At 41.1% G+C, this 24737-nt stretch overlaps 2 protein-coding genes across 4 annotated transcripts in view; one reads left to right on the top strand and one right to left on the bottom strand.

Annotated features, from left to right (window-relative positions):
- Positions 1–16986, top strand: part of si:ch211-212d10.2 (uncharacterized protein LOC557710 homolog) — a 31250-nt gene extending 14264 nt beyond the window's left edge. Inside the window, exon 5 of one of the 3 annotated variants that reach the window (XM_037248604.1) lies at positions 16563–16986. The gene's annotated coding sequence lies outside the window, so the exon portion shown is untranslated. Of the gene's footprint in view, positions 1–2750; positions 2964–6471; positions 7972–16562 lie in introns of those variants that run through there. The other 2 variants (XM_037248606.1, XM_037248607.1) reach the window with 2 other exon arrangements.
- yjefn3 (YjeF N-terminal domain containing 3) lies at positions 481–24286 on the bottom strand. Its single transcript, XM_037248602.1, has 6 exons — positions 23965–24286; positions 7366–7474; positions 4397–4507; positions 2099–2212; positions 1482–1632; positions 481–992 (listed from the first exon to the last, which is right to left on the bottom strand). Exons 1-6 carry the CDS (start codon positions 24021–24023, stop codon positions 796–798), a joined length of 741 nt encoding a protein of 246 aa, XP_037104497.1. The 5' UTR covers positions 24024–24286; the 3' UTR covers positions 481–795.
- Positions 24287–24737: the final 451 nt, after the last annotated feature.

Below are 24737 nucleotides of genomic sequence, written 5' to 3' on the forward strand. Positions count from 1 at the left end.
AAGCACACAATGACAAAGCTTCTTTTGTCCGTGGCTGTTTACAGGCGGATCTCACTTTTTATTACCACATTAAGCCAAGTTATGGATCAATAAACTAAAGCAAGTAGCTTGACCTCAAGCCTGCATTTTATTACTCCATTCGGATTTTATATGGCATTTTCTTTGGGTTGACGCTTGTGGAGGTGTGTGCGTACTGAAATCAACATTTATCATTCATTCGATTTATGATGATTCAATTCTTGAAGTAGTTGTACCGCCCTAAAAAGTTAACTGATTAATTTCCATTGATATTTCGTCAAATCCTTTATCGTTGACTGGGAGTATCCAATGTGGCCGTTTAACATGAAATTGAAAAATATAATTGAAAGGTCCGTGCATTTTGTTCTGATTCTACTGCCAAAAAGTCAATAACAAAAACAATGTTTGAATGATTATTTTTATTATTTAGACAACAAGGACTTATTTTGTCATAGCAAAAGAATAAAACAAAATATTGCTTGAATGCAAATAAAAATGAAGCAGTTGCACGCTTCAGTATCAAACAAAAAAAGAGGTCAATCTCTTTAGTTAAATAAAACCAACATGTATAATGCTACAGTTCTTATTTGGAAACTGACACCAAAAACAGCTCAAGCTTGTCCAGAAAAATACACCAGGTCACAGGTTCTAAATCCTCCTACTGTCACTGAACAGCAAATGCGACTAAGGCCCGAAAGACACGATTGAGACATTATTGTTTGTTTCCCATCGGGAAGATGCAAAACCAAGAGACGCTATCAAAATGTTTCCCGTGCGTTACAGTTCGATAAGAGAGTCTGTGCCCGGGTAATCCGGGAGGTTGAGGTCGTATTTTTTCTGGATATCGTACGGCAGGAAGCGTCCGGCCAAGTAATGCTTTCCCGAGAAACTCATGGCGCACTTCTTTGGTGCTGTCAGAGAGATAAGCACTTCCGGGCTTATCCCGTCCTCACCTGCCTCTTCGACATCCCAACCTGAGGAAGATAAGCACAAGAGAATTAATTAAAAATCTAATTTATTTATAAAAAAAAAATATACAAATGTAATCCTGTGCAGATATTTTTTCCTTTTTTGTACAGTTCAATTTTTAAGGGTAGTTAACATGCTTACTAATTTTTCTCCCACTTTTAGCAATTCAACACTGGTTGACTAATAAGTTTTAAAAGAGATTAATAAAATTACAAATAAATAAATTACAATTAAATAAATTAAATTTAAATGAAGAAATTAATTAGAATTAATAAAATTAAGAAATTAATAAAATTACAAATCAATAGATTACAATTAAATAAATGTAATCCTATACAGACATTTTTCCTTTCCTTCAACACTGGTCTACATCCTGTTTAGTGGCATCCAAGTTGTAAATTGTTTGTGCAGTCGATACTCAGCAAGTCGAAATTTTTCCTCCACATGGGTCTTTATTCTCGGAAAAACTCAACCCCAAGGAGATTAAAACTCACCCGATGGCACATCCACACTCGCAATGGGGATCTTGACCTGCTTGAGCGTGACCAGAATCCCAGCGTAGGGTTCCTTAATGTCCACGGCGTCATCCTCAGGGCCCAGCATGGCGTCAATCACTAAATTGTAAGCATCGTTTATGAGCTGGACCTGTGAAAGCACACAGCACTCCCTTAGGGTGAATGACTTCATTCTTTTTTTGGGAATAACTCCCAACAGGAGACTGAAATGGAAATTCTTTCACGAAGAAATTCAGAATCAAGTAGTGTCATTTGTATTTACTTAACCTTTATTTATTACTTTCTAGATTAACGCAGCTGATAAATAAAGTGTGGCGTTTAGCTTCCCTCCAAAGTTACCTTTTGAATTTATTTTTATATTGACATATAACCTATGATCAAAAATGCATTCTCAAATGTTTCGCAAGTAATGTCTTTTTTTTTTTTTCGGTGCTCACTGGTGATGTCGGGCTTGCATTTGAAATCAATCAGATTATTGTGTTGTACCTTCATCCTAAATTAGTCAACCTTGAACGGTATAAGCGGTGTCGCATTGATGAGCGTTTATATGAATTGCTACTAAGCAGCAAAACGAATGCCGTGAAGATGCCGCTGACCTCTGTGGGCAGATACGAGAGGAAAGGGATGTCCATCTTCTCACACTGAACCGTGAAATCCTGATGCAGACTGTGAGGGGATCGCTTTGGGTGGTAGATGGTGGGCTCATATTCCTGAATAGAAGAGCAGAACCAATATAAAAATATGTAAGCTTGAAAGTAGAACTCAAAACGCCCGCCAAAATGTAAGCATGATAGTGTTTGGGCACTAAAAATGTTGTAGGTGTCGTTTCATCCCTCTCAGTGGTGATATCAAACTGTAATGGAAATTCGCATGTCATCGAATAATAATGTATATAGACTTGGCGAAGCAGCATGTGGCTCATTGCCCAAGGATATTTTTGTACTGCATGTTCCAAGTAACAATTGTCTGTTTGTAGTTAGGGGCTGCTCAGGTTTAGCGTGATGTGTGACAGCAGCTGAATCCGAAGACCCTGAATATGGATTTCCATGTGTTTGTTCTCCACAGCACAATTTCTCTCAAAAGGTACTCAAATATCAAGTTGTATTGTATTTAATAATTCAATTTTTAAAAACTCAGATGTGGAATTGAGCATACTTAAGTTCATTGAAATAATAAATAAATCATGTGCGGAACTAAAATTTTTTGGTGGGCCCCCCCGCTCACGTGTGGGCCCCTTGTGTCTTGCAGCTGACACGGATCACAATGCAACCACGAACAACGCACGCTCTGGCACTAGGGCGAGTGCTCCTAAGCCAAAGTCATCGAGTTTCCCCATTTTGGAGAAAACCAAGACAAGCGTGGTCCCGGAGGGGCACAAATGCTAACCCCGAAAATTTGTTTTAAAGGAAAAAAACAGAAAAGATGACGACATGGTATAAGTGGTGAGTTTAAGTACTCACTTGTGCCGCACCGTGGTGTAATATACGGTAGTTTTCATAGCCTAACTGATACAGTTTTAACCACCAATAAATTATGCCTGTGAGACAGACATATGGTAAAGCACGCAGAAGCATTCATCCATAAAAATTAAAGGTCCATATCCGGTTTCGATTTTGCATTTGATGCCCTCCGAGCGGCCTCCCAAAACTATAATTTGTCTTGAAATTTCAGTGAGTCCGAGACCCGATGGGCAGACTCATGACATCATGTTCACGTGCAGACAGCATTAATGAGAGGAACAACGGCGTGATGTCATGACTGTCTGAGGACTCTTGCCGAGAGGGTAATGGGATAACTGCTCGGAGACGTTTACAGGAGCTCAAATTATATTCTGGGACGCCCCGTTAATCCTGATGCGAGTCAAATGTAGATTTTTATTTTCATCGGTGAGAACAGTTTGTTCTGGATTTTGGGGAAAGTGAGTGATCATGTGGTGTTTTTATGTGGCTAGCTAACTGCTTAGGAAGGCTAGTTAGGCTACGTCCATGGAAAACTGCAGTGATACATTAACACAGCAAATGGCCGTGGAACATTTTAAAGGGTTTTGAAAAATTTAAAAATTAGGGAAAAGGCTGTAATAGTGTTTGGATGCCACTCTGGTATTTGGCAATGTCTTATTTTAAAATGAAAAATTTAATACCCCACTGTACTCCAAAACACATGAACACATTTAAACATATGAAAGAACAAATAATTGAAACACTTATACTTGTCAACACTGCACAATGTATGCACATGTTCTCAATTTTTTAACAATCTCAACTTCAAATATTGTTTGTTGTTAATTCAAAAATTATTTTCAGGGTAAAGTGAAATTTATTTATTTATTATTTATTTATTTGAAGCGTACACAATTTTTCTTATCAGCTGATGTTTTCCAAAAGGGTGTCTGGTTAGGTCAAAAATGTAAATGATCCCCCAAAATATTTTTGGACCTGCAGCACAGTCTTGCGCAGCTATAAAGCATTTAATCTGCATTATGGTCGCCAAGTAGAACATTGTTGTTAATCTCTCGTGCTAAAAATATAACCTGCAGGATTTTTTTTTTTTTTAATTAAAATTCCCAACTGCAATAATCAGCGATATCGATCCACATTCCAATTCTTTTTCCTTTTCTTTGCTCTTGTTAGCTTGCATTGCACCAAGTCATTATGTTGTTTCCGTGGCAACTTTGGGCACAGGACTGACTGTGCTGGATCGCACGTAAGAACAAGGCGAGTCGACAGGGAACAGTCAGACAACGAAGGAAATGACCTGCTGAGTGATCTGCTGAGACATTGACTCACTTGCCTCATATGAAAAATTACCACTGACCATTCATTTTCTCTTCTCGAACTGTACATATACAACATTTGACCTTGCGGGTTTGCGGGTTGTTTTTTTTTTCTACTTACAAACATGCGCAGGTGTCGTGCACACACCAGGCCGATGGAGCCGTTCTGTTCTGGCCCACAGATCACCAACACCGTTGGCTGCTTCTTTGCTAAAGAGTTGAGAGGGTAGGCCTGGACAGCACAAATAGAAAGTTGATGCTTAGAAACAAGGACAAAAGGCTTGTAGGGGAGCAAAATAGAAAGAAGAATGCACTTTGATGCCATCCGGCTTAAAACATGTTACGTGATCTGCGCCCATCCCAGGCTTGCCATCTCTTGGAAAAAATACCTGTGTCCTTACAATGGGACGTATATTTCAAACTTTCTGTGTAGATACCGTGGTTAAAAATAATCAAGTTGTAAAATGTGGCAGGCGGTATGATGACCCAAGCTCAACAGTTCCATTCTATACTATACATATTATATCAATATTTCCATTACATTTAGTTCAAAATGTATAAATATGTTACGAATTTTTTTTTGTTTAAGTCCATTTACCTGAGTGCAAATTACAGTGTGACCATAATCTGTTTGTCAGTTGAGGTCAAATCCCGTTCAGTCCTCTCAATGACAATTTAAAGAAATCGAAACCTTTCCTGCTGGTTTATGTCACGGAACCTCCCCAAAGAAATTCTGGCTTCACATTTTGGCTTTGACCACTAAAGGAGCTACACACACGGAAAAAAAAAAAAAAACTTTTCCCACCTATTAATAATAATAAGGTCATTTGGTAAATGGGTCATTTCCCTTCGGATCCCATTTACACGAGCGTTGAATCCAAGCAGAAGAGACGGCAGCCGCTATCGCCATCATGGCACAGTCTCAATGGAAATGGAGACGAGGTCCCTGCGGCCCCTCGGGAGCCACCGGGACAGATGATGTTACAGAAAGAGACTTGAAGATATTTGTTTAATCTCCAATGAGAATATTCGTCTATCAGATAACCAATATTCTAGATGTTGTGCCAGGATGTAAGATTTTAAGCTAGCAGTTGGTTAGCGCATGCAGGGTGGCGAGCTGGAATTTGAATCGGGCAAGAAATGAGAACAATAAGCCTTTTTTCTCCTCAATATAGGGAGAATTTACACGGTATACAAATAAAAATATGGGGGGGGGGGACCTTACAGCTGACCCGGGATGAAAAACACATTTCATAACATCATTTTTATTATGCTAACATATTTATGTGTCAACAGCCCCCGTACTTCTGAGTAAATTTGCAAAAACAAGTATCATGTGTTGTGTGTTCAGCTGGTGAAGCCGCAAGTGCCACAAAATTCAATATCGGCATCAAATGTTGCGCGTTTGGATGGTCAAGCTATGTTTGGCCGCTCACGTTTTTGAACGTCTGATTCTTCCCTTTACGGTCTCCTTTTATTGCACGTACTTATTCATACGAGCGAGCGAGCGAGCGGGAGGATGCTTGATATTGGCTGCGGAAATGTTTCGGGCCACTGGAGAAACTATTATGAAGCCGAATGTTGTTGGAAGTGGACTGCTATAAAGGGAGGAGAGTACATAGCTCACATTTAATGTCATCTATTACAAAATAAGATCGGTGCAAACTAACAAATCTACCTATTAATTGTAACATGAAGCCATGAGATGCCATTAAACGCTCAAGAATAGAACAGAACAGAGCAGATTATTGATGTTAATATTTTACAGATGCTATGCTAATGCTAAGTATCTCGCATTTTCTTAGCATTCTTAACCACTTCACCTTTTTAACGCCTCTATAACATTTCTCAATAGATTGAACAACAGTGAATCCTTATTAAACCATTCATCTTTTATTTTTATTGTTTATCGTTCATCAAAGTGATTGTTTGACCGCAACGGGGCCTCGTTGAGAAGATGAAGTGAGGGACGGAATGTTACTAGGTCCTACGACCGTCGTGGGGATACCTCGCATGCACTTTCACTTCCAATCAAGTCTGGAGAAAACACTATCAGGTCCCTAAAATAATAAATACGCTCATCTTTCAAGCTCAGCCCAGAGGTTTTTATATGAGAAGGTGTAGCTAGCGTCTGAGCTTGTGTGAAGTGGAGATTTACTGCTGCCGAGCAACAAAATGTCTCCTGTCTCCACTCAGGTGATGAACGGCCTCAGACTGATACAGAAGCCCACAGTCTGGTTCTGCTGAGCGAGGGAGGCGGTGGAGGGATTGATTTACAGTCAACCTATAATCTGTCTGGCAAGTAAAGTGTACACGCGTGTGTTATTGGTGTGGTATTTCTGGACACAGTAACAGCAGTAGGTCGGTTGTGAAACAGGCCAAATGCGACCGTCTAGCAACTCCTTTGACTGTAATTGTCTTCAAATAACGGTGATGTCATGCAAGCGCCGGCGTGCCACGGGTGGCTGCGGCCAGCGGCGGCAGTCCGGTCGTGTTTGTTCAGTCAGGCTAGGCTGGCGATCTTGGCCAGTGCAAGTGAGGAAGTGGACGCGGTGGTTTGACTTGCACACTTCCCGTCTCAGCTTTTGTGAGATCAAAATCATTTCAAAACGTTTTCCACCATTACTGTAATGCAGGGCTGACTATCAAATTTTTTTTTTTAGAATCGGTTATTATATCAATTATGCCATCGATTAATCAAATAGAGTTTTTTTTATACTTATAATAATAATAATATTTGCATTGAAAAGTATTTAAGAATTAATTGTCCATCATTATTGTTCATTAACTGATATTTTTATTTATTTAAAACAACTACAGCTAAGCAATATCACACAAGAAGGATTGATTGTCATAAAAGCAAATATTTGCCTATAGTTTGGATTTTTAGATTGAACGCAAAAGAGAAATCAGAGAATTATTTCTTTTGAAAGAAATGTCAAAACGATTACTCGATTATTAACATATGTGGTGATTGATTTGATAATCGAATTGGTTGTTGATGAATCGATTAATTGTGACACCTCTACTGTGAATAGCTAGGAGTGGGTGATGTGGCGGTCCGTCACTGAAACACGATAAAGTACAAACCTTTGAGATGGCGAGCGCGCAGGCGTGTCCCCAGATCTCAATGAGCTGCTGTTGTCCAAACTTGTAGTCCCGCATGAGTTCTGTCTCAATGGCGCTCGCTTCGCCTTTACTACAACACAGAACGTGATCACATAAGAAGTCAATTTAATACGCTTTCAATGTCTAATGAAAGGAATCATACCTATTATTTAACATAAAGCTTGCTTTATTATATGCCCGGTCAAAATGAAGCTCACACTCATTTCAACATAGTTCCTTAGTACCAAGATGCCACTAGATGGTGCCAAAATATTGCGTCTTCTAGTGTTCCAGTCACAAAAACGATGAATCCTGAAGTAATTAATGATTTCATCTCAATATACCCAAAAATTAAATCCCAGTGTAAAATCTGTGCCTGTAATTAATTTGTCATAATTTTGGGAAGTGAAAATGCACAATTTCCTGTGGCACAATCAAAACTGATCCTACATTCATGCTGTGGTGTTTTTTGGCTACCGCCTATCATCAGTCAGCAGCTTCTGGGAAGTGTGCTCATGAAAAGAACAGACCTTGTGAGTGACTAATAAAAGTGAACGGCATTCTTCATCGTGCCTCATTTGCACTATATGAGTGAGTGAATATGTCATCTAAGTCATACCTGGCCCGTCCTGCTCTCTGCATGGCAACAGCATGACTAATGGTACTGCTTTGACCATAAAAGTGCGCATGTGAGTTATTGCCCCATTTTGATGTGGCACAAACCATCAGACCTGAATTATTCCCTCTGTAAATAACATCCCCTGCATTTTACCTCCACCTAGTGGTTGGTGTAGGCACTGCAACTCCTTGCAGATGATACGAGGTGTGTTCCCCAGCTGAGGGTTTTAATTGAGCCCCTCAGAGGATTGGAGGAAAACATCAGAAGGAATAATGCAGAAGCTACGTGAGATTTTCTTTTCTATTTTATAGCGGAGTGAAAATACTTCATGAGGAGATGCAGACGGTTGGATTTTGGCTCGGAAGGCTCCTTGTATCTTTTCCTTGCTAGCCAATCACACTTTAAATATGTGGCGTTCATGCAATTTTAATAACATTAACTGCCACATACCAAAAATATAAATACAAGTTTGTATCATAAACTGTATTGCAAAACTAAGATAATTAAAAATAATCACTTTGACAGTCTAACCTCATGGGATTTTCCCACTCATTACTGGAGTTAAAAGATAATTAATTTTATTGCTCATATTGTACTGAGCAGCCAGTCTACACTGAAAAAAAGACATTTGAACTCGCGTCCCTCAAATTATAGCTTGTATCCGTGTCTCTCTAAAGGCAGACATTTTTCAGACTCTTTTGAATTTCATATCATTCAGCGTTCCACATTCATGCCTGGGGGAATCGCTGACTATTTCATTATTATTTTTTTGTTGAAATGTCATCTCAATAACAATTCCACGCTCTTAACCTTGAAGATAGGCTGCTATTGTTGTTGTTCTTTTCCACTTAATTTGATGTGTTGCTGTTTGTGTGTGTGAACCCGCCGAAAGTAGGAGCGCACACATTCGGCGCCGTTTGACTCCCTGGTGACTGTGCTGCTGGTGCTAATCTGATTTGCGCTGCTTTTAGTTTCCTTTAAGGCACAGCTGTGTCTCTGTGTGTGAATTTGTGTGCATATATGTGTAAGCAAGTTAGTGTATCCATGGCATTTACCTGAGCCAATGGAGCGATGGCAGCTGTCACCCACAGCTCACCTCGGGGAAGTTTCCTGAGCCACTGAGACAAGTTGATCTTTGCAAAGATCACTTCAAGACACCAGCTCCAAGGAGACCAAAACCACATGGACTTTGAGACTAGTGCACTTGCTGACTTGAGGGGTTATAAAGTTCCAGAGCAAAAATAAAGGTCGCAGGATGTCGGCAGTGCTCTTTATTGTCCAAATATGCACGGCGGAGATACCGAATGACATCCAGTAGGGCCACCGAGACCTTCTCTGCTAGCTGAAGCACCAAAATTCATTTATAGCTTCAATTATACGTGCTCTGGGTGGATTAGCCAACTTTCCTCATTTGATTTTCACTTCAATTCCAAGTGTGTGCTTTTGAGTGTGTTGCCACCAGGGAGCAGCACAATGTTGCAGACTAGCTCGACTTTTCTCAAGCACCAATTATTAACACTTTTTATAGGACACTGCCCCAGGGCGTTCGACCCAGGCAAACATTATGTTTCATAAAAATCACATCTTTACTTTTGATGTCTTTGTTAAAACTTTTTTCATTTCCATGGCAGAAATCACAATTCTATTTACGACGCAGGGGTGTCCAACCACTATAATTACCTTTTGCTTATTGTAATGAACTCATCATCTTAACATTTTTTTAATGCACCGTGCTTTGTCATTGGTGGCAATATGCAACAACATTTTTCATCAAGTAGCCTGAGTACCTGCTCCTGTTGCATCTCCCTAAAGGCTAGATTTGATTTGTGAGTGCACTCAATGCACCCCTCCCTTGGGGATGCTCACCCGTGATCTCAAGCAGCCTTTAATGAACGTGTAGGCCTTACTCTTGCATCAAACTGAAACGATAAAATAGTCCCAGTGGGAGGTAAATGCGGTTGGCCACAGGAACCAGAATGATACAACAACAACCATAGTTAGTGTACCGAAAATCTCACAGACAAGTATCCTCCCGAGTCTGCAACTTATAATAAGGGGACAGACAGAGCTGCCATTTTTCACGGACACTGCTGTAGTGAAAAAGATGCACTTTTTTTCCCTATCAACCTCCATCTCGCTTCACTTAATTTCCACCTTTCCAACGTGATGTGCTGCAGCGATAAGGAGGCGGATTAAAATAACCCTGGCAGACCAAGCACCAGGCTTGGAATGTAAAAGAAACTGACAAAGAAATCCGCTTTCATGGCGATAACAATGCTCACCTGAATGAAACTGTCAGGGAAGGTATAAGAATCTTTTGTGGCAATATTTAACATGCAAATACATGCAGAAACATGCAGCTCGAATCAGTTCAATTGTCAGAGCTGCCTTAGCTCAAAACATTAGTATCTCAAATATTCAACAATAATACAGCAAGGTCATAATTGAAGAGAATGTAAAGAATTAACCATTTTTTGCGACATCTTTGCTTCAATTAAATTGTCATTGTGCTGCTCCTTCTGTTGTGCACGTTAACCACCTGGGGGCAGTATAATGCAATTGACTCACTAAGCTTGTTATTTTTGGCATAGGATAAAGAATATATGACTGCAAACATTTGCGTTCACCGCTAAATCGATACTGTTTGTTAGCTTGTTAATAGCATTTTGCCGTTTTTGTTTGCATTAAGCTAAACGGATTTTAGTGAGGCAAATCTATGTGGTGTGTTTGAATTCAATGAAACTCTTTTTGTTTTGTTTTACAGTAAACCATCATTTTCAGACCGGTTGAGTAAAATTGGATCATTTTGTGTGACACACCTGCTATCACAGTGAGTCTTTTTTTTGGCTCAAAACAAGCTACACGCCGGGCTGGCTGCCAGCCAATCACAACACACATAGATAATTCTGTTTGTACGATTTTCTACAGAAAAACACATTTGCAAATTGCCCCAGAGCCAGTTGTCTGTTTTTAGCCGCTGTATCAGGTTAATTGTTGCATCCATTGTATGAAGTGCAGTTTCAGACTCCTTCAGGCTCACCATTGTGTAATCAAGTCGCTATACTTGTGAAGGCTCAGGGCTGTTCTCCCATCAGGGACTTATTCATTGGTCATGCTGCCTCGGAGAGGACCGCGAGAATCAAAGCACAGCGCTCAATAGATCCAACAACGTTCCTTCTCCTCACGGCTTTATACGCAATCATGTATATTCTAGTCTGCGCAGAATTTGAAGTAGCACCAAAATGTGGCGTCAAATTAAATGTTCAATCAGCTCAGTCTTTGTCCATAACTCTCACCAAGCTGTGTATTTGAATACTTTCTATCTATTCACCAACCAGCCTAGATAGCAAACTTAATACAATAATAGGGATATTTTGACACGTGTGGCCTTGCCACTCTGCCGTCCGTGTTAGCGCTCCCATTACCTATCTTTAGTGTTCCTCCGCTGCCGCTATCTGCCTGTCGTTGTAGCCGTTCTATCCAACATGAGGGACACCAACACACCAGTGATGACTCACCCCACTTAATTGGATTCATTGTGTGTGCCGATTTAATGGAACATTTTTTTTTTTTGTCGTACATAAGGAGCAAGACAAATCCTATTTTCCTCCCTGGGCTATTGTTATAATAAGGCGTGATAGTGACAAATATTAAGAGCTCATTCTAAACACGCGATCACCAGGTGTGCATGCATGTCATTGAACATAACCACTTTCATCATGAATCATCTCCCCCCTGGGGTGTGAGCCTACATGAAGTCTTGCAGCTGAGAGCCAAACACTGATGTCAACGGAAATGTCGAGCAAATATGAAAACAAGCTATCATTCACAGGATAACGCAAAACGTCCAAAATGAACAAAAACCAGCATCCAATAATGTGATGACTGGCGTGAGGATCAGGTGGCAGAACAGAGAGCCTCAGCTGCCCAAGGGGGGTGGGGGGAGGAGTCCTTGTACCCCCATATGGTCACGGTTGAGGTGCTCAGTGTGGCGCTTATCGAATCAGCAACTTGGGATCCGCTTAGGCTGCAGCAGTGGATTGATTGATTTGTGGACGGCAAATAAAAGCCATCGTTTGTTCTAATACAATCACTCAAGTCTGCCTTAACCAGTTTAACTCATCTTGTCGGCTATAAAATAGATACAGAATGTCCGGGTTTGATTGACATTGTCAGAAAGGTACTGTTTCATATTGCAATGGTGTAGAACTGCATTGCATCACGAGTTTTTGTTTTTGTTGCCTTATTTAGCTCCATGAGAGACACACTGGCTTCCGGCCCAACGGGTCTGAATTACTGCCTGCGCATATTGAATCGGGCTGATTTACATCTCCATGGCCATCTTCCCACTACTTGTCTTTAAATTTTACTCACTGCTTGGCTTTTAAAGTCAAGAGTTTTAACATTTGTGCGACATCGCCGATAGCAACGACGGTCTGGTGATACTCATTTAAAGAAATGATAAATAAGTGTAATAAAGGCTGTCTGGTGCGCTCATTAAAATGCAAGCAAAGCATTCCCAGCTGACTGCTACCTGATCGGAATACAATTCAGGTGATTAGATGGTGCGAATGCATTTGTAATGTCGGTAAAATAACATGTCAATTAAAAAGAGACACTGATTCTAAAACAGTATAAGCCGCACATTGTCTCCCTAAGTCTTATCACAGCCGTTCATGTGTGTAAAAGTAAAAAGGCTCATAACAATCATCACCATTCTTGCTTCTGAAAAGCCATCAGCGGCGTTAACTACAGCTTTTTGCCAAATTAATTGCGCATGAGCTACGGCGCCGGTCTCGTGTGGCTAATTGGAATCGGGAGGACATCAGGCGTCTGACGGCTGCAGTCGACACAAGTGCCGGCTGTAATTAACTTCAAGGAAGTTTCACGTCCTTGCTGTAAAATGCCATTTGTAATCGCTAAAGTAGCAATGGTGCCAGCAAAGACAAGAGAAAATAATGCAGCTCATTTGCTCGGCTTCAAAACAGACAATCAATAGAATCGGGTTAGGGTTGGTTAGGCCTGACACAAAATGGCTGCCTCCCAAATAACACGTTAATGATGACTTATGAGCGCCAATTTTATCACTTTAAATGTATACATCGATACCCTATTAAGCAGATGGTGTCAAAGCTAATCGGAAAGTAGTAATTGGTGTCAAGCAAGTGCAAAGTATGTTGATGTGATACATTTTATAACGTTTTTGTCTGTCAAAGAGAAGCTAACTGCTAGCGGACGTTGAGACGTTGTCTGCTGAGTGTTTGATAACAAGCCGAAGCTAACAAACGAGCTGTTTATTTAGCAAATAAGTAACAGTCAAAAGTCTTCGCTTGACTTTACTGCTGCATTCTTAGCCCAGTCACAAAACGCACTTTTTGGTGGCTTGTTGCCAGGCAGATTTTGTAGGCTAAATCATTTGTCTCCTAATCTGACTCCGGGCCCTTTAGCCAGGATGTGCTGCATGGATGTGTTGAGATTAGCGCACACTCACACACCAAGTGTCAACAAACACAATATACAAGTTGTGTATTATTAATGAGCTCAGCAGTAGGTAGAACCACAAGAGACCAGAGATCCACCACGTTGAAACTGGCATGCGGCCGACCTTTCCCACTTGTATTGGTTTGACTGTGTGTTTAGATGTGAGCCTCTGTATTTATGGATTGTTTGTCCCCGGCAATGCCACATAAAGGGAGGAAGAAAAAGATTTACCCTCGCAATATACACTGTGTCCAACTCAGCAAAAAAAAAAGCACAATGTTCGGGAATGAGATGGAGACAAATTTTGGAAGCGATCAAAAGGTCAGCCACACTCTGCTTCACCATGTTTCACTTTTCCACTATAAATTGAATGAGTATTTATTTGAGGTTTGTCCAAAGAGTTCCTCCGAGTTTTTGTTTTAGAATGCCATCAAATGCTTTCCCAGCTATTTTGGCTGTGTATGTGGATTTCATGGCAGATGGCGCCTGTGATGCCGCTGATGATGATGATGATTAAGAAGACCTTCTTCACAGGTTGTGATGGTGACGTGTTTGATTGGCAAAAGGCCAAGTGAAATGCAGCCTTGACATGTTAGAGATAAGGTTCGAGGAGAGTCATATGATGAGATGAGATATGAAACGGATGGGTCATGCTGTAAACGAAGATGTGTCGGGCTCATTGTATCGATGGCATTGTGCATGAAACGGACGTCTGTGTCTTGTTTCACTCTCATTGTACTTTTCTCATTTTATTCTATCACTTTCATCTTATTATTATTAGCTATTACCTTGCAGCAACAGAATATGAACACATGACCGGTCACTATCAAAAGATCTATAGCAGGGGTGTCAAACTCATTTTTTTCGCTGTGTAGTCATAGCTTCTTTCGGAGGGCCAGTATGACTGTCAACCCAAATAAATGTATGAGCACCTCATAATATAAACAGTAAAAGCTACAAAACAAATAACTCATTTTTCAGTAAAAACTGGTCAAATATTTTTAAAAAAAGATGTTATTAAAAGTAAAGACAATTTGCAATTCTAGTAATGACACGAATTTGATGCACAATTTGTCTTTGCGGGCCACATAAAATGATGTGGCGGGCCGTATCTAGCCCCCGGGGTCTTGAGTTTGACACCTGTGATCTATAGCATTGTGTTCTTTATGCTAATCCAGCGTGCTAAATATTCCAGCCTAGTACAACTCGAGTATATTCGGAATCTATTGTGAGACTCCTCTCAGCATCAAGTAGCAATTAGCCAGCCCTCTTTGGCGTGTGCTCGTGATGATATGTTGTTAGCACTTCAACAAATAGATGTTAAGCTTCTGTTAGCTGCAGCACGGCCCAAACGTCAAAAAGCGTTCTTCTGAGCTGCTAGAATGTGCATGTAGCATTTCTTTTATATTAGGGTCAGAAGGCTGTGGGGGTGGGTGGTGGGGGGCATCATATGGTAATCCTGTAAATGTATAAACAAGTGGATGGTGTCAACGAAGCGCCCTTGGCGGAGGTAAAAAAGTGGGTCACTCAACCGTAGAGCTCCCCCCTTCAATCGCAAAGCTCCATCCATCCTTGTCATTATCGCCACTGGTGAGCTGAAGTTTATCTCAGCAGACTTTAATAATTGGGGACGGGGTACACCCTGAACCGGTCACCAGTCAGGGCACATGGAGACAAATGACCATTCACAATCTTCAATTGTGCTGCAAAAAAAAAAAAAAAAACACTAAGACAAGATGAGGTGTTCTAGTTGGTCCACCTATATTACCGGGTAGCATAGTAAAAAATCTGGGGTTGCTATGGCAACGGTGAAGAATGTATCCTCATTATAAAACTCTAACATTAATGACTTTAAGGCTGTTCCTTTTAGCAAGATGTGTTTGTGTCTGGAGTGTGTATGTGCATTGCCTCCTCAGCTTTTACTTCCAAAGGAACGAGAACATAATCACCACGTAGCCTCTATAGTTATGGTTCATTAGTGCTTCAGTGGCACTTAAAGGCGGGATGGAAGAAATCAGTGCATCAATGCAGTTGTCCAAAAAGCACTGCTGTGGATTGAGATGCAAGCAAACCTTTATTATAAACAATAATGACAAAATGTAGCTGCCGGCTGGAAAATCAGATTGGGAGTGGGTGGTAGAAAGGAATTCATTAGCATATAATACATTTGCTGAGTTACTTGTCCATGTTGTCCTCGCTGTATGTATAAAAGAGGATATCTGCTCACATGTCACTGGTATATTTCTACTATATTTTGTTTTAGGAGCATTTCTGGCTTTTCCCGATATTTCCACTCGGGTATTATTTGTTTTAGAAGGGGATCAAATGGGCAGTATGTGGCCCAGTGAATTCAAGTGTTATTTTCAATCAGACTGCTTGGCCTCTCTCCACATTGCCGTCTTTGTCCGTCTCGCCTCCTCAAGCGTCACTTTTAACCTGTCGGCTTTCAGACTAGATTGGGGGGGGCCTTAGCAACTGCCCATCAACACATCCAAGAAACCAAAAAGAAATCCATTGCACTCCCACCGACTGCTTCATTAGAAATGCTGGATTGGCTGGAAATAGACCACATCCAAAATGTGAACCAAATAGTTCAATTAAAGGGGCGGGGGGGGCAATTTTAAAATGTCATCCTACAGCCATGATGGCATTTGATGTTGGTTATTATAACACCGGCTCTGCTAGTAATTTAATTGCTTTGCTCTCGGCATTCTAGAAAACGTTAATTATGATATGCTACTGGCAAGTAACTTGGGTTTGGTGGGCGTGCAGGGTAAACAACAACAGAGCGCTACACAAAAGACATTTGCACAATTGGCATGAAGTGAAAAGAAAAAAAACATCCGGCTCCCCGAACGGGATTCAACTGAACCAGACAGCCAAGCCAATTACCGGCAATTGCCAAAACCTGCCCGGTGGCACTGACTCACAGGAACAAAGCAGTTGGACTCGTGGATATCCGATAACATACACAAGAGATACAAACTGAAAAAAATATTTATGTTTCATGTCGTCATGCTGTGAAATTTTGAGAGGAGGGAAAAAATAATCACACCTCACTCTGCGTTTCTTTTCACAGGTCATTACATTTTCAAGCCTGTCACATCGGGAATCAATCAACTGCTTGTGATGCTGTCGATGGCGGCGGTTACGTCTTGTTAAACATTACCGCTGAGAATCCTTTCAGAATCGCATCACCTGCCACCAGCTTGGTTTCCTTGACAACCAGCAAAAAAACTAGAAATTGTCGTGGAAATTCACTAGAGCAGGCATTTGTCTTTAGGTGAAGCAGCATGTGGCTCACAACCAGGGATTATTTTGCTGCAAGAAATCACATGACAGCACTCCCACGCAGTATTCATACAATTCTGTCATACGAAGAAAATGTCTTTCTCTAGCCTGTCACCTCCATCAGGAGAACCTTGACCACTGCTGGCAGGACGCCCACGAGAAACTACATGTGCGGATAAAGGAAGTAGCATTTTGTACGGAAAAAAAAAAAACATTTCACAAGGCAAACAGCAGTTGCTGCAGTGATGATCAAATCTTTCCCACCCCATCTGTGTGGATAATTTAAGGATGCTTTATGGTCCATCAAATTCTTAGAGAACCACACTCATTAAACCTGTATAACTACCAGTGATTGGCATCCATCCATAGTTATTATTTAGGACTCATATCTAAGACTCATCTAATAAACATCATGCTTGTGATGCGTGATTTCACCCAACCTGTGCTCATTTAACACGTTCGCTGGCCCGCAAAGGCTCAGCACAGATCAATTTTCTTCAGTCGATTTCATTGATTCCCCCCCCCCCCCCCGCCCCACCCACACTAAAACACGCATACAAATAAGTCATTAACAAAAGAAAATCCCGCTAACACAAAAGCCTCTTATCGGTCGTAATTACCATCAGGACCCTCTGACGGGATTTAGCGTCATGAAATAGGAACAACAGAGTTCTTTCACTTTAAAAATTCAATCGGTTTGTAGAGTGCTTGGCCTCACACTCTGGACTGGTCACCAGCCAATCACAGCACTTGAAAACGCAGAAGAGGATTTGACAAAACATTTGTCAATAAGTGGCCCGCATGTGTGAGATGTGTTATTCGCAGCTCGAATGTTTTCTGGATGGATGAAGGAGACGTTTTAAAGTGTCATGACGTTTAAAGTGGGGCTGGGAAAAGTCCAGGAAAAAAACATCTTGTTTGAGCTCTCAAGCATTTCATCTTTGGTGTGGAAATTAGGATTGTGGAGGAGGCGAGAATGTCCACAATGAGACGAAAACATGCGCAAGGTTGCACGCAGGTCAGTGTGAGCAGAAGACCCTGTTCCGACGAGAGTGGGTGGTCTCTTAAGTGAGACAAACAAGCTGAATTCCTTGTGACATTTCAGCTTGTCGAATGAATGCAACCTTTTCCGTCTGCTCTCAAACTGTCTCAGAATAGTTGCTTCGGTTAAAGGCATGGAGAGTCTTTGAGGCGATATGGGACATGTGTCAAACCCAAGGCCCGGGGCCGGATCCGGCCCGCCACATCATTTTATGTGGCCCGCAAAGGCAACTCGTATGTCAACTCAATGTTTCTGTATATTGTCTTCCCTTTTAATAACAGTGAGATATTGCAACATTTTTTTAAATCCCCACTTTAAAAATAAATTGGAAATATTTTTTCAAAATGTTTATGCTGGATTCTGTTGTGTGTATGTGATAATATAAGATAGCCATTATAACTTCGATGTGTTTGACACCCCTGCATAGCATATGGTATCGTAACTTCTCTCCTCTGACGTGCTGATGAATGTTCCGTCATCCTCCACTTGGCACACGTGAGCCCTGACAAGCCATCTCACCTGCCGTTTAGTCAAGCCGCCTGACCCGGTGGGGCTCTGTGACGCCGGCGCATCATGCCAGCTTGTTTATTATTCCTCAGGCCTGTGCGCTGCCTCCACATCAACGTTCAGATGCCGGCAGCTGCATTTTGTCGTGTGACAGCCCGGCCATTTTTATTTATAGGCACAATCAAATGATTGGGTCAGCGAGACTGAGAAGCTCGATTTGCTCCCAGGCACTGTTTGTCCATAATTTTCTATTAAAGTCTGATTAGATAAGCCCGTCAGTATTTGAGTGGGGAGAAGCCGCAATCATGTCTTCATTTCCTCTATCAAGAAAGCGCCTGGGGGTGACACAATCAAAATAATCATATTTGTCAAAAAATAATGATTCATATTAATCGGTGTAATAAAACTCGTGCCCCTGGGAATTATGATTCAAAGGCAAAGTACACGTGACTACAAACGTAATCGATGCGAATCTTCATGAGCGCTAACGACAACCAAAGTAGTTTGAATCATGCTGTCATAAAAGAGGTTTCTACTTCAGAACCAACACGTTTATGGATGCTATTCACAGTCAAGAGGTTTGAAAACAGAACTGAGCCCTTTTCATTGGATTTAAATCCAAAACAAGGAAAGGAACAGACAAGGAACACGAGTCTATTAATGTAACGACCGCTGACATCAATTTTCTTGAGAACCTCGCAAAGTCCTCTGAATAAATGAAGTAAAGAATCTGACCAACAGGGAGGTCACCAACCCCACGCGAACCATAGATATTAAACAATCCAAAACGAAAACCAGCGTCGTCATGACAACGTGACCATAGATCATACGTTCATTAGTTTACTTCTAACCATGCAGAAGGTTCAGTCGTGCGCAGAGGCAAAGCCAACATTTGGATCATGTCCCACCTTCCCCATCACGCTTCATGAATATGAATGCATCATTTGGAAATGATTTATGAGCCACGTGCTTAATGGCATGAATATTTTAAATGTGAATTCATTAGACGTGTGAATGTGGATGTACGCGCACAAGCAGACCATAGTGAATAATTGCTCACGCTTTCATTTTCATGTATTTGCAGCAATGTATTATATATAAGGTGTATTACATATAAGGTCAGGAATTACGTTAGTGATGTGCATTCCAGTTATTTTAAGTGAACTGAATCTTTAGAATCAGTTCACTCAAAAGATTTGTTCAAACGCATCGTTTAACGAATCGTCCCCTCCACACACACACACACTGATCCGTTATTTTTGTGAACGATTCGTTCAAAAGAACGATTCTTTCAGTGAACGAGCGTGAACGACTCACTTCCTAAAGTGATTCGTTCTTTTTTTCAGTCCGTATGACTTCAACCAGTAGGTGTCGGTAATGCCCATTGAAGCTGGTGCCACCTCGCCGTAAAACAAAACGAAGAAGAAAATGGCATCACTTCCCGTTCACGAACGAGTCGTGAATTGCATTTCCCGTTCCCCAACTGAACGCGTCTGTGAGTGATTGATTTGCATTTCCAGTTCATCGCGAGAACGGATCAGTGAGGGAACGAATCCTGACTTTCCCGTTCGCGAACGAGTCAATGGCTCAACTGCCTTCCTTCCCCCCATGCATCAACGGATCAGTCAGTGAACGAGTTGCGTCTCCATCCTGGCGTGAACTATGCAAGCCAGAATGTCGATTTACGATTTGCCAAGGAAAGCAAGAACCACTCACTGAAACACCATTTCTTTTATGCACGTTTTCGCCAAGCTAACGGCTAACTTTATTGCATAAAGGGATGCCCCGTTATACAACAGCGGGGAGATTATGCTTCTCTTTGGGTAATCTTGATTTTATAACACTTATAGTAGATTTTAAATAACGTGTATGCGTATATACGCCTAAATATATAACAATATTTAGTTATCCACTATATCTGCAATTTCACATTGAATTGCTGGTTTGAAATTTACTTTTACAATTTTTTTTTTAAATAAACATTTATGTTACAACTTGTCTGGTGTTTTATTCCTTGTTTTTATATTCGCCAATTAAAACATAAAAATCAGAAGAATGAAGTGGCCTGTTATTAGGTACACCGGAAAATGGCGGTGTACCTAATAGTGTCCGAATGACGTCACATATCAAACAGCCAATCAAAAAGTGGGGGTGAGGTCGGGTGTGGCATTTTTCACTTTTAAAAAAAAACAAAAAACATGTATTTACACATAAATACTTTCATTTCTTTGCATATGCGTACGTATACAAAGCGAGGTTCCAATTCTAAAAGCACAATAAGGTATATGGTCACACCCGAGATTTGAACCAAGGTCTTACAGAGTCAGAGCCCGTGACACTAACCAGTCGGCTATTTAGACCAGGAACCCTTTGGCCGTCTGCACTCTTTTGTACTAGTGTAGTGTACCTATTGTGTTCATGAGGTAGCTAATCACAGGCCACTTCATTAGGGAAAAAGCTTAAGTGAAAGTGAAAAGTGCCACATCCCCCCTCACCCCCTGATTGGCTGTTTGATCTGTGACGTCACTCAGACACTCCATTAGGTACACCTACATTTTCAAGTGTACCTAATAACAGGCCACTTTATTAGGGAAATATAATGGACACCTGTGACCTTTGACCATGATATTTCCCTAATAAAGTGGCCTGTTATTAGGTACACTTGAAAATGGCAGTGTACCTAATGGAGTGTCTGTGTGATTCCCTCGTTAAGTGCACCTGCGTGAAAAGTTTTAGCTCCTGCGGAACGTGAAAGGAGCTAAAACTTTTCACGCAGGTGCGCTTAACGAGGGTCACTTGGAAAACATGTTGGAACGCGGCCCCGAGGACTAGAGCTTGACACCTGTGACCTTTGACCATGATATTTCCCTAATAAAGTGGCCTGTTATTAGGCACACTTGAAAATGGCGGTGTACCTAATGGAGTGTCCGTGTGATTCCCTCGTTAAGTGCACCTGCGTGAAAAGTTTTAGCTCCTGCGGAACGTGAAAGGAGCTAAAAGTTTTCACGCAGGTGCGCTTAACGAGGGTCACTTGGAAAACATGTTGGAACGCGGCCCCGAGGACTAGAGCTTGACACCTGTGACCTTTGACCATGATATTTCCCTAATAAAGTGGCCTGTTATTAGGTACACTTGAAAATGGCGGTGTACCTAATGGAGTGTCCGTGTGATTCCCTCGTTAAGTGCACCTGCGTGAAAAGTTTTAGCTCCTGCGGAACGTGAAAGGAGCTAAAACTTTTCACGCAGGTGCACTTAACGAGGGTCACTTGGAAAACATGTTGGAACGCGGCCCCGAGGACTAGAGCTTGACACCTGTGACCTTTGACCATGATATTTCCCTAATAAAGTGGCCTGTTATTAGGTACACTTGAAAATGGCGGTGTACCTAATGGAGTGTCCATGTGATGCCCTCGTTAAGTGCACCTGCGTGAAAAGTTTTAGCTCCTGCGGAACGTGAAAGGAGCTAAAACTTTTCACGCAGGTGCGCTTAACGAGGGTCACTTGGAAAACATGTTGGAACGCAGCCCTTCGAGGACTGGAGGTCGGCACCCCTGGTTTAAGTGAAAAGTGCCACACCCGCCCTCACCCCCACTTTCTGATTGGCTGTTTGATCTGTGACGTCACTTGGACACTCCATTAGGTACACCGCCATTTTCAAGTGTACCTAATAACAGGCCAGTTCATTTGAGAAAAATCATGGCCAAAGCTTAACTGAAAGTGAAAAGTGCCACACCCGCCCTCACCCCCACTTTCTGATTGGCTGTTTGATCTGTGACGTCACACGAACACTCCTTTAGGTACGCCGCCATTTTCAGGTGTACCTAATAACAGGCCACTTCATTAGGGAAAAATCATGGCCAAAGCTGAACTGAAAGTGAAGTGCCACACCCCCACCTCCTGATTGGCTGGTTGATCTGTGACGTCACACGGACACTCCATTAGGTACACCACCATTTTCATAACTTTATGCATTTTTTGTACATGTCAAGAATGTGGATTTGACTACTTGCTCTTTATTTTGGGGGACACCAACACATATTACACAACGTAAAACACATATTGTCAGATTTTTGTTTTCATGCCCAAAAAAATAATAAAAACAAGGAATAATACACCAGACAAGTTTCAACAGGTTTTAATGTTTATTAAAATAATAATAATAAAAGTAAATTTCAAACCAGCAATCTAATGTGAAATTGCAGTAGATATATTGGAGAACAATATTTAGGCGTATATATGCATACACGTTATTTTAAGTGTTATAAAATCCAGAAGCATAATCTCCCCGTTGTTGCATAACGGCGCATCCCTTCATGCAATAAAGTTAGCCGTTAGCTTGGAGAAAACGTTCATAAAAGAAGTGGTGTTTCAGTGAGTGGTTCTTTCTTTCCTTGGCAAATCCTAAATCGACATTCTGGCTTACATAGTTCACGCCAGGAGGGAGACGCAACTCGTTCACTGACTGATCCGTTGATGCACGGGAAGGCAGTTCACCCAGTAACTCGTTCGCGAACGGGAAAGTCAGGATTCGTGCCCTCACTGATCCGTTCTCGCGATGAACTGGAAATGCACATCATTCCTCACTAACTCGTTCACTCACAGGTCCGTTCAGTTGGGGAACGGGAAATGCAATCACGACTCGTTCGTGAACGGGAAGTGACGTCATTTTCTTCTTCGTTTTGTTTTACGGCGAGGTGGCACCAGCTTCAATGGGCATTACCGACACCTACTGGTAGAAGTCATACGGACTGAAAAAAGAACGAATCACTTTAGGACGTGAAAATTCTATTTGGTTGAATTTGAGTATTCCTTGTTGAATTTAGATCTTATTCAAGTGATTTAATGCTTTTAAATTCATATTTTTTGAGGGGGGGGAATAGGAATGTTGTGATAATTTTTTTCCAGAATATTTCTTTAATTGGATGAGAAGTCTTACATGAGGGGAAAGTTGTTTTCTTATGAGAATTAAGTTTGACTTTGTTTTAGAAGTTTACATTTTATGTGTATTTCAAGAATTTTCCAGAATGAAGTCAGATTTTAATAGTCTGATTTTTTTTCCAAGAACAAAGATGGCTTTTTTTTTTTTTTTACAATTTTGTCAGATTTATGTAGTCCTTTTGTAGATGTAATACCTATTACCAGAAAAACTAATTGCCTAATAAAGTAATAATATTTTGAGATTTTTTTTTTTCATGAGATAAAAATAATTTTATAAGAAAAAGTTTGAATATTCTTTTCATGAGATAAAAATAATTTTATAAGAAAAAAGTTTGAATTGTAATTTTGTTTTCAAGTTTTTAAATGCAATTTTACAAGAATTAAGTCAGACTAATTCAAAGAATAATCAAATCATGCAAGAAGAAGAATCTAAATCTTTCTTGGATCAAATAAATGACATTTGGACTTTATTTTTGTCATATGACTTAAGTTAAAAAAAAAATCCTAACAGCATTTTTCTGATCCAAAACAAAAAGAGCAGTGGATACAATGCAAACAAAATTGGTTGAAGTATGTATGGTGTGAGCATCATCATCCTCACTGAACTCAAGAGTAAATTTGCATCCCATTCAACCCAAATGATTGGCATCTCATGACAAAGGTTTCCCAGAGATGACAAGTGGCAAAGTGGGGGTGTGCCTACCTGAGGTAACGCAGCGGCTCTATGGTTTCGGTCTCCGCTTCAGCTGAGCTGTGATTCATCTTGTCCGTCTTGTTTGTCACCCAGCAGGACTGATGAAAAGACAATAAAAGAAGAGCCGCGCCTCAACCAAAGAACCCCCGGGGATGCTCTGCTCTGAACAAACAGTCGCTTTTCACAATGGATGGTCCGGATGCAGATGGTCCTCGGCAGTCTCCCGTCTCTTCCCCACTGTGTGGCACTGAAAAGCAGCGCACTCACTCAAAGAGCGGCGACCAATTAAGAATCAGGAGAGGCAACACTAGACGGCTGATTGGTTCAGGCGCCCACCATCAGAGACCCCCACCTCCCTTCTCCCATGTCCCCCTTTCTTCAAATTCACACACATTTGTGTGCACTTCTCAGCGACCAAAGCACCCTTGATGTGAAATGTAGAGCAAGCGTCACAGCGGGATCATTCGCAAACATTCCATCTGAAGATGTGAACATTTCGTCTTGTTCCAAAACAAAATGTGTTCATGTATTTTTCATCAGATGTTGCTTGTGTTATGAAGATGGATGATGATCCAACACACTGTTAGCTTGGGAGTTTATTAATGACTTTTTTTCTGTTTATTTAAAACTGATTAAATGTGAATAATGATAACAAAACTAGGCTTAGCAACTCCAATCCTCGAGGGCCGGTGTCCGGCATGTTTTCTATATCTCTCTGTTGCAACACTTCTGATTCAGATGCAGATAATTAGCAAGGTCTGCAGAAGCTGCAGAAAAATGTT

Source organism: Syngnathus acus, chromosome 4 (genome assembly GCF_901709675.1).
Source record: "Syngnathus acus chromosome 4, fSynAcu1.2, whole genome shotgun sequence".
In the NCBI taxonomy this organism is placed as follows: domain Eukaryota; kingdom Metazoa; phylum Chordata; class Actinopteri; order Syngnathiformes; family Syngnathidae; genus Syngnathus; species Syngnathus acus.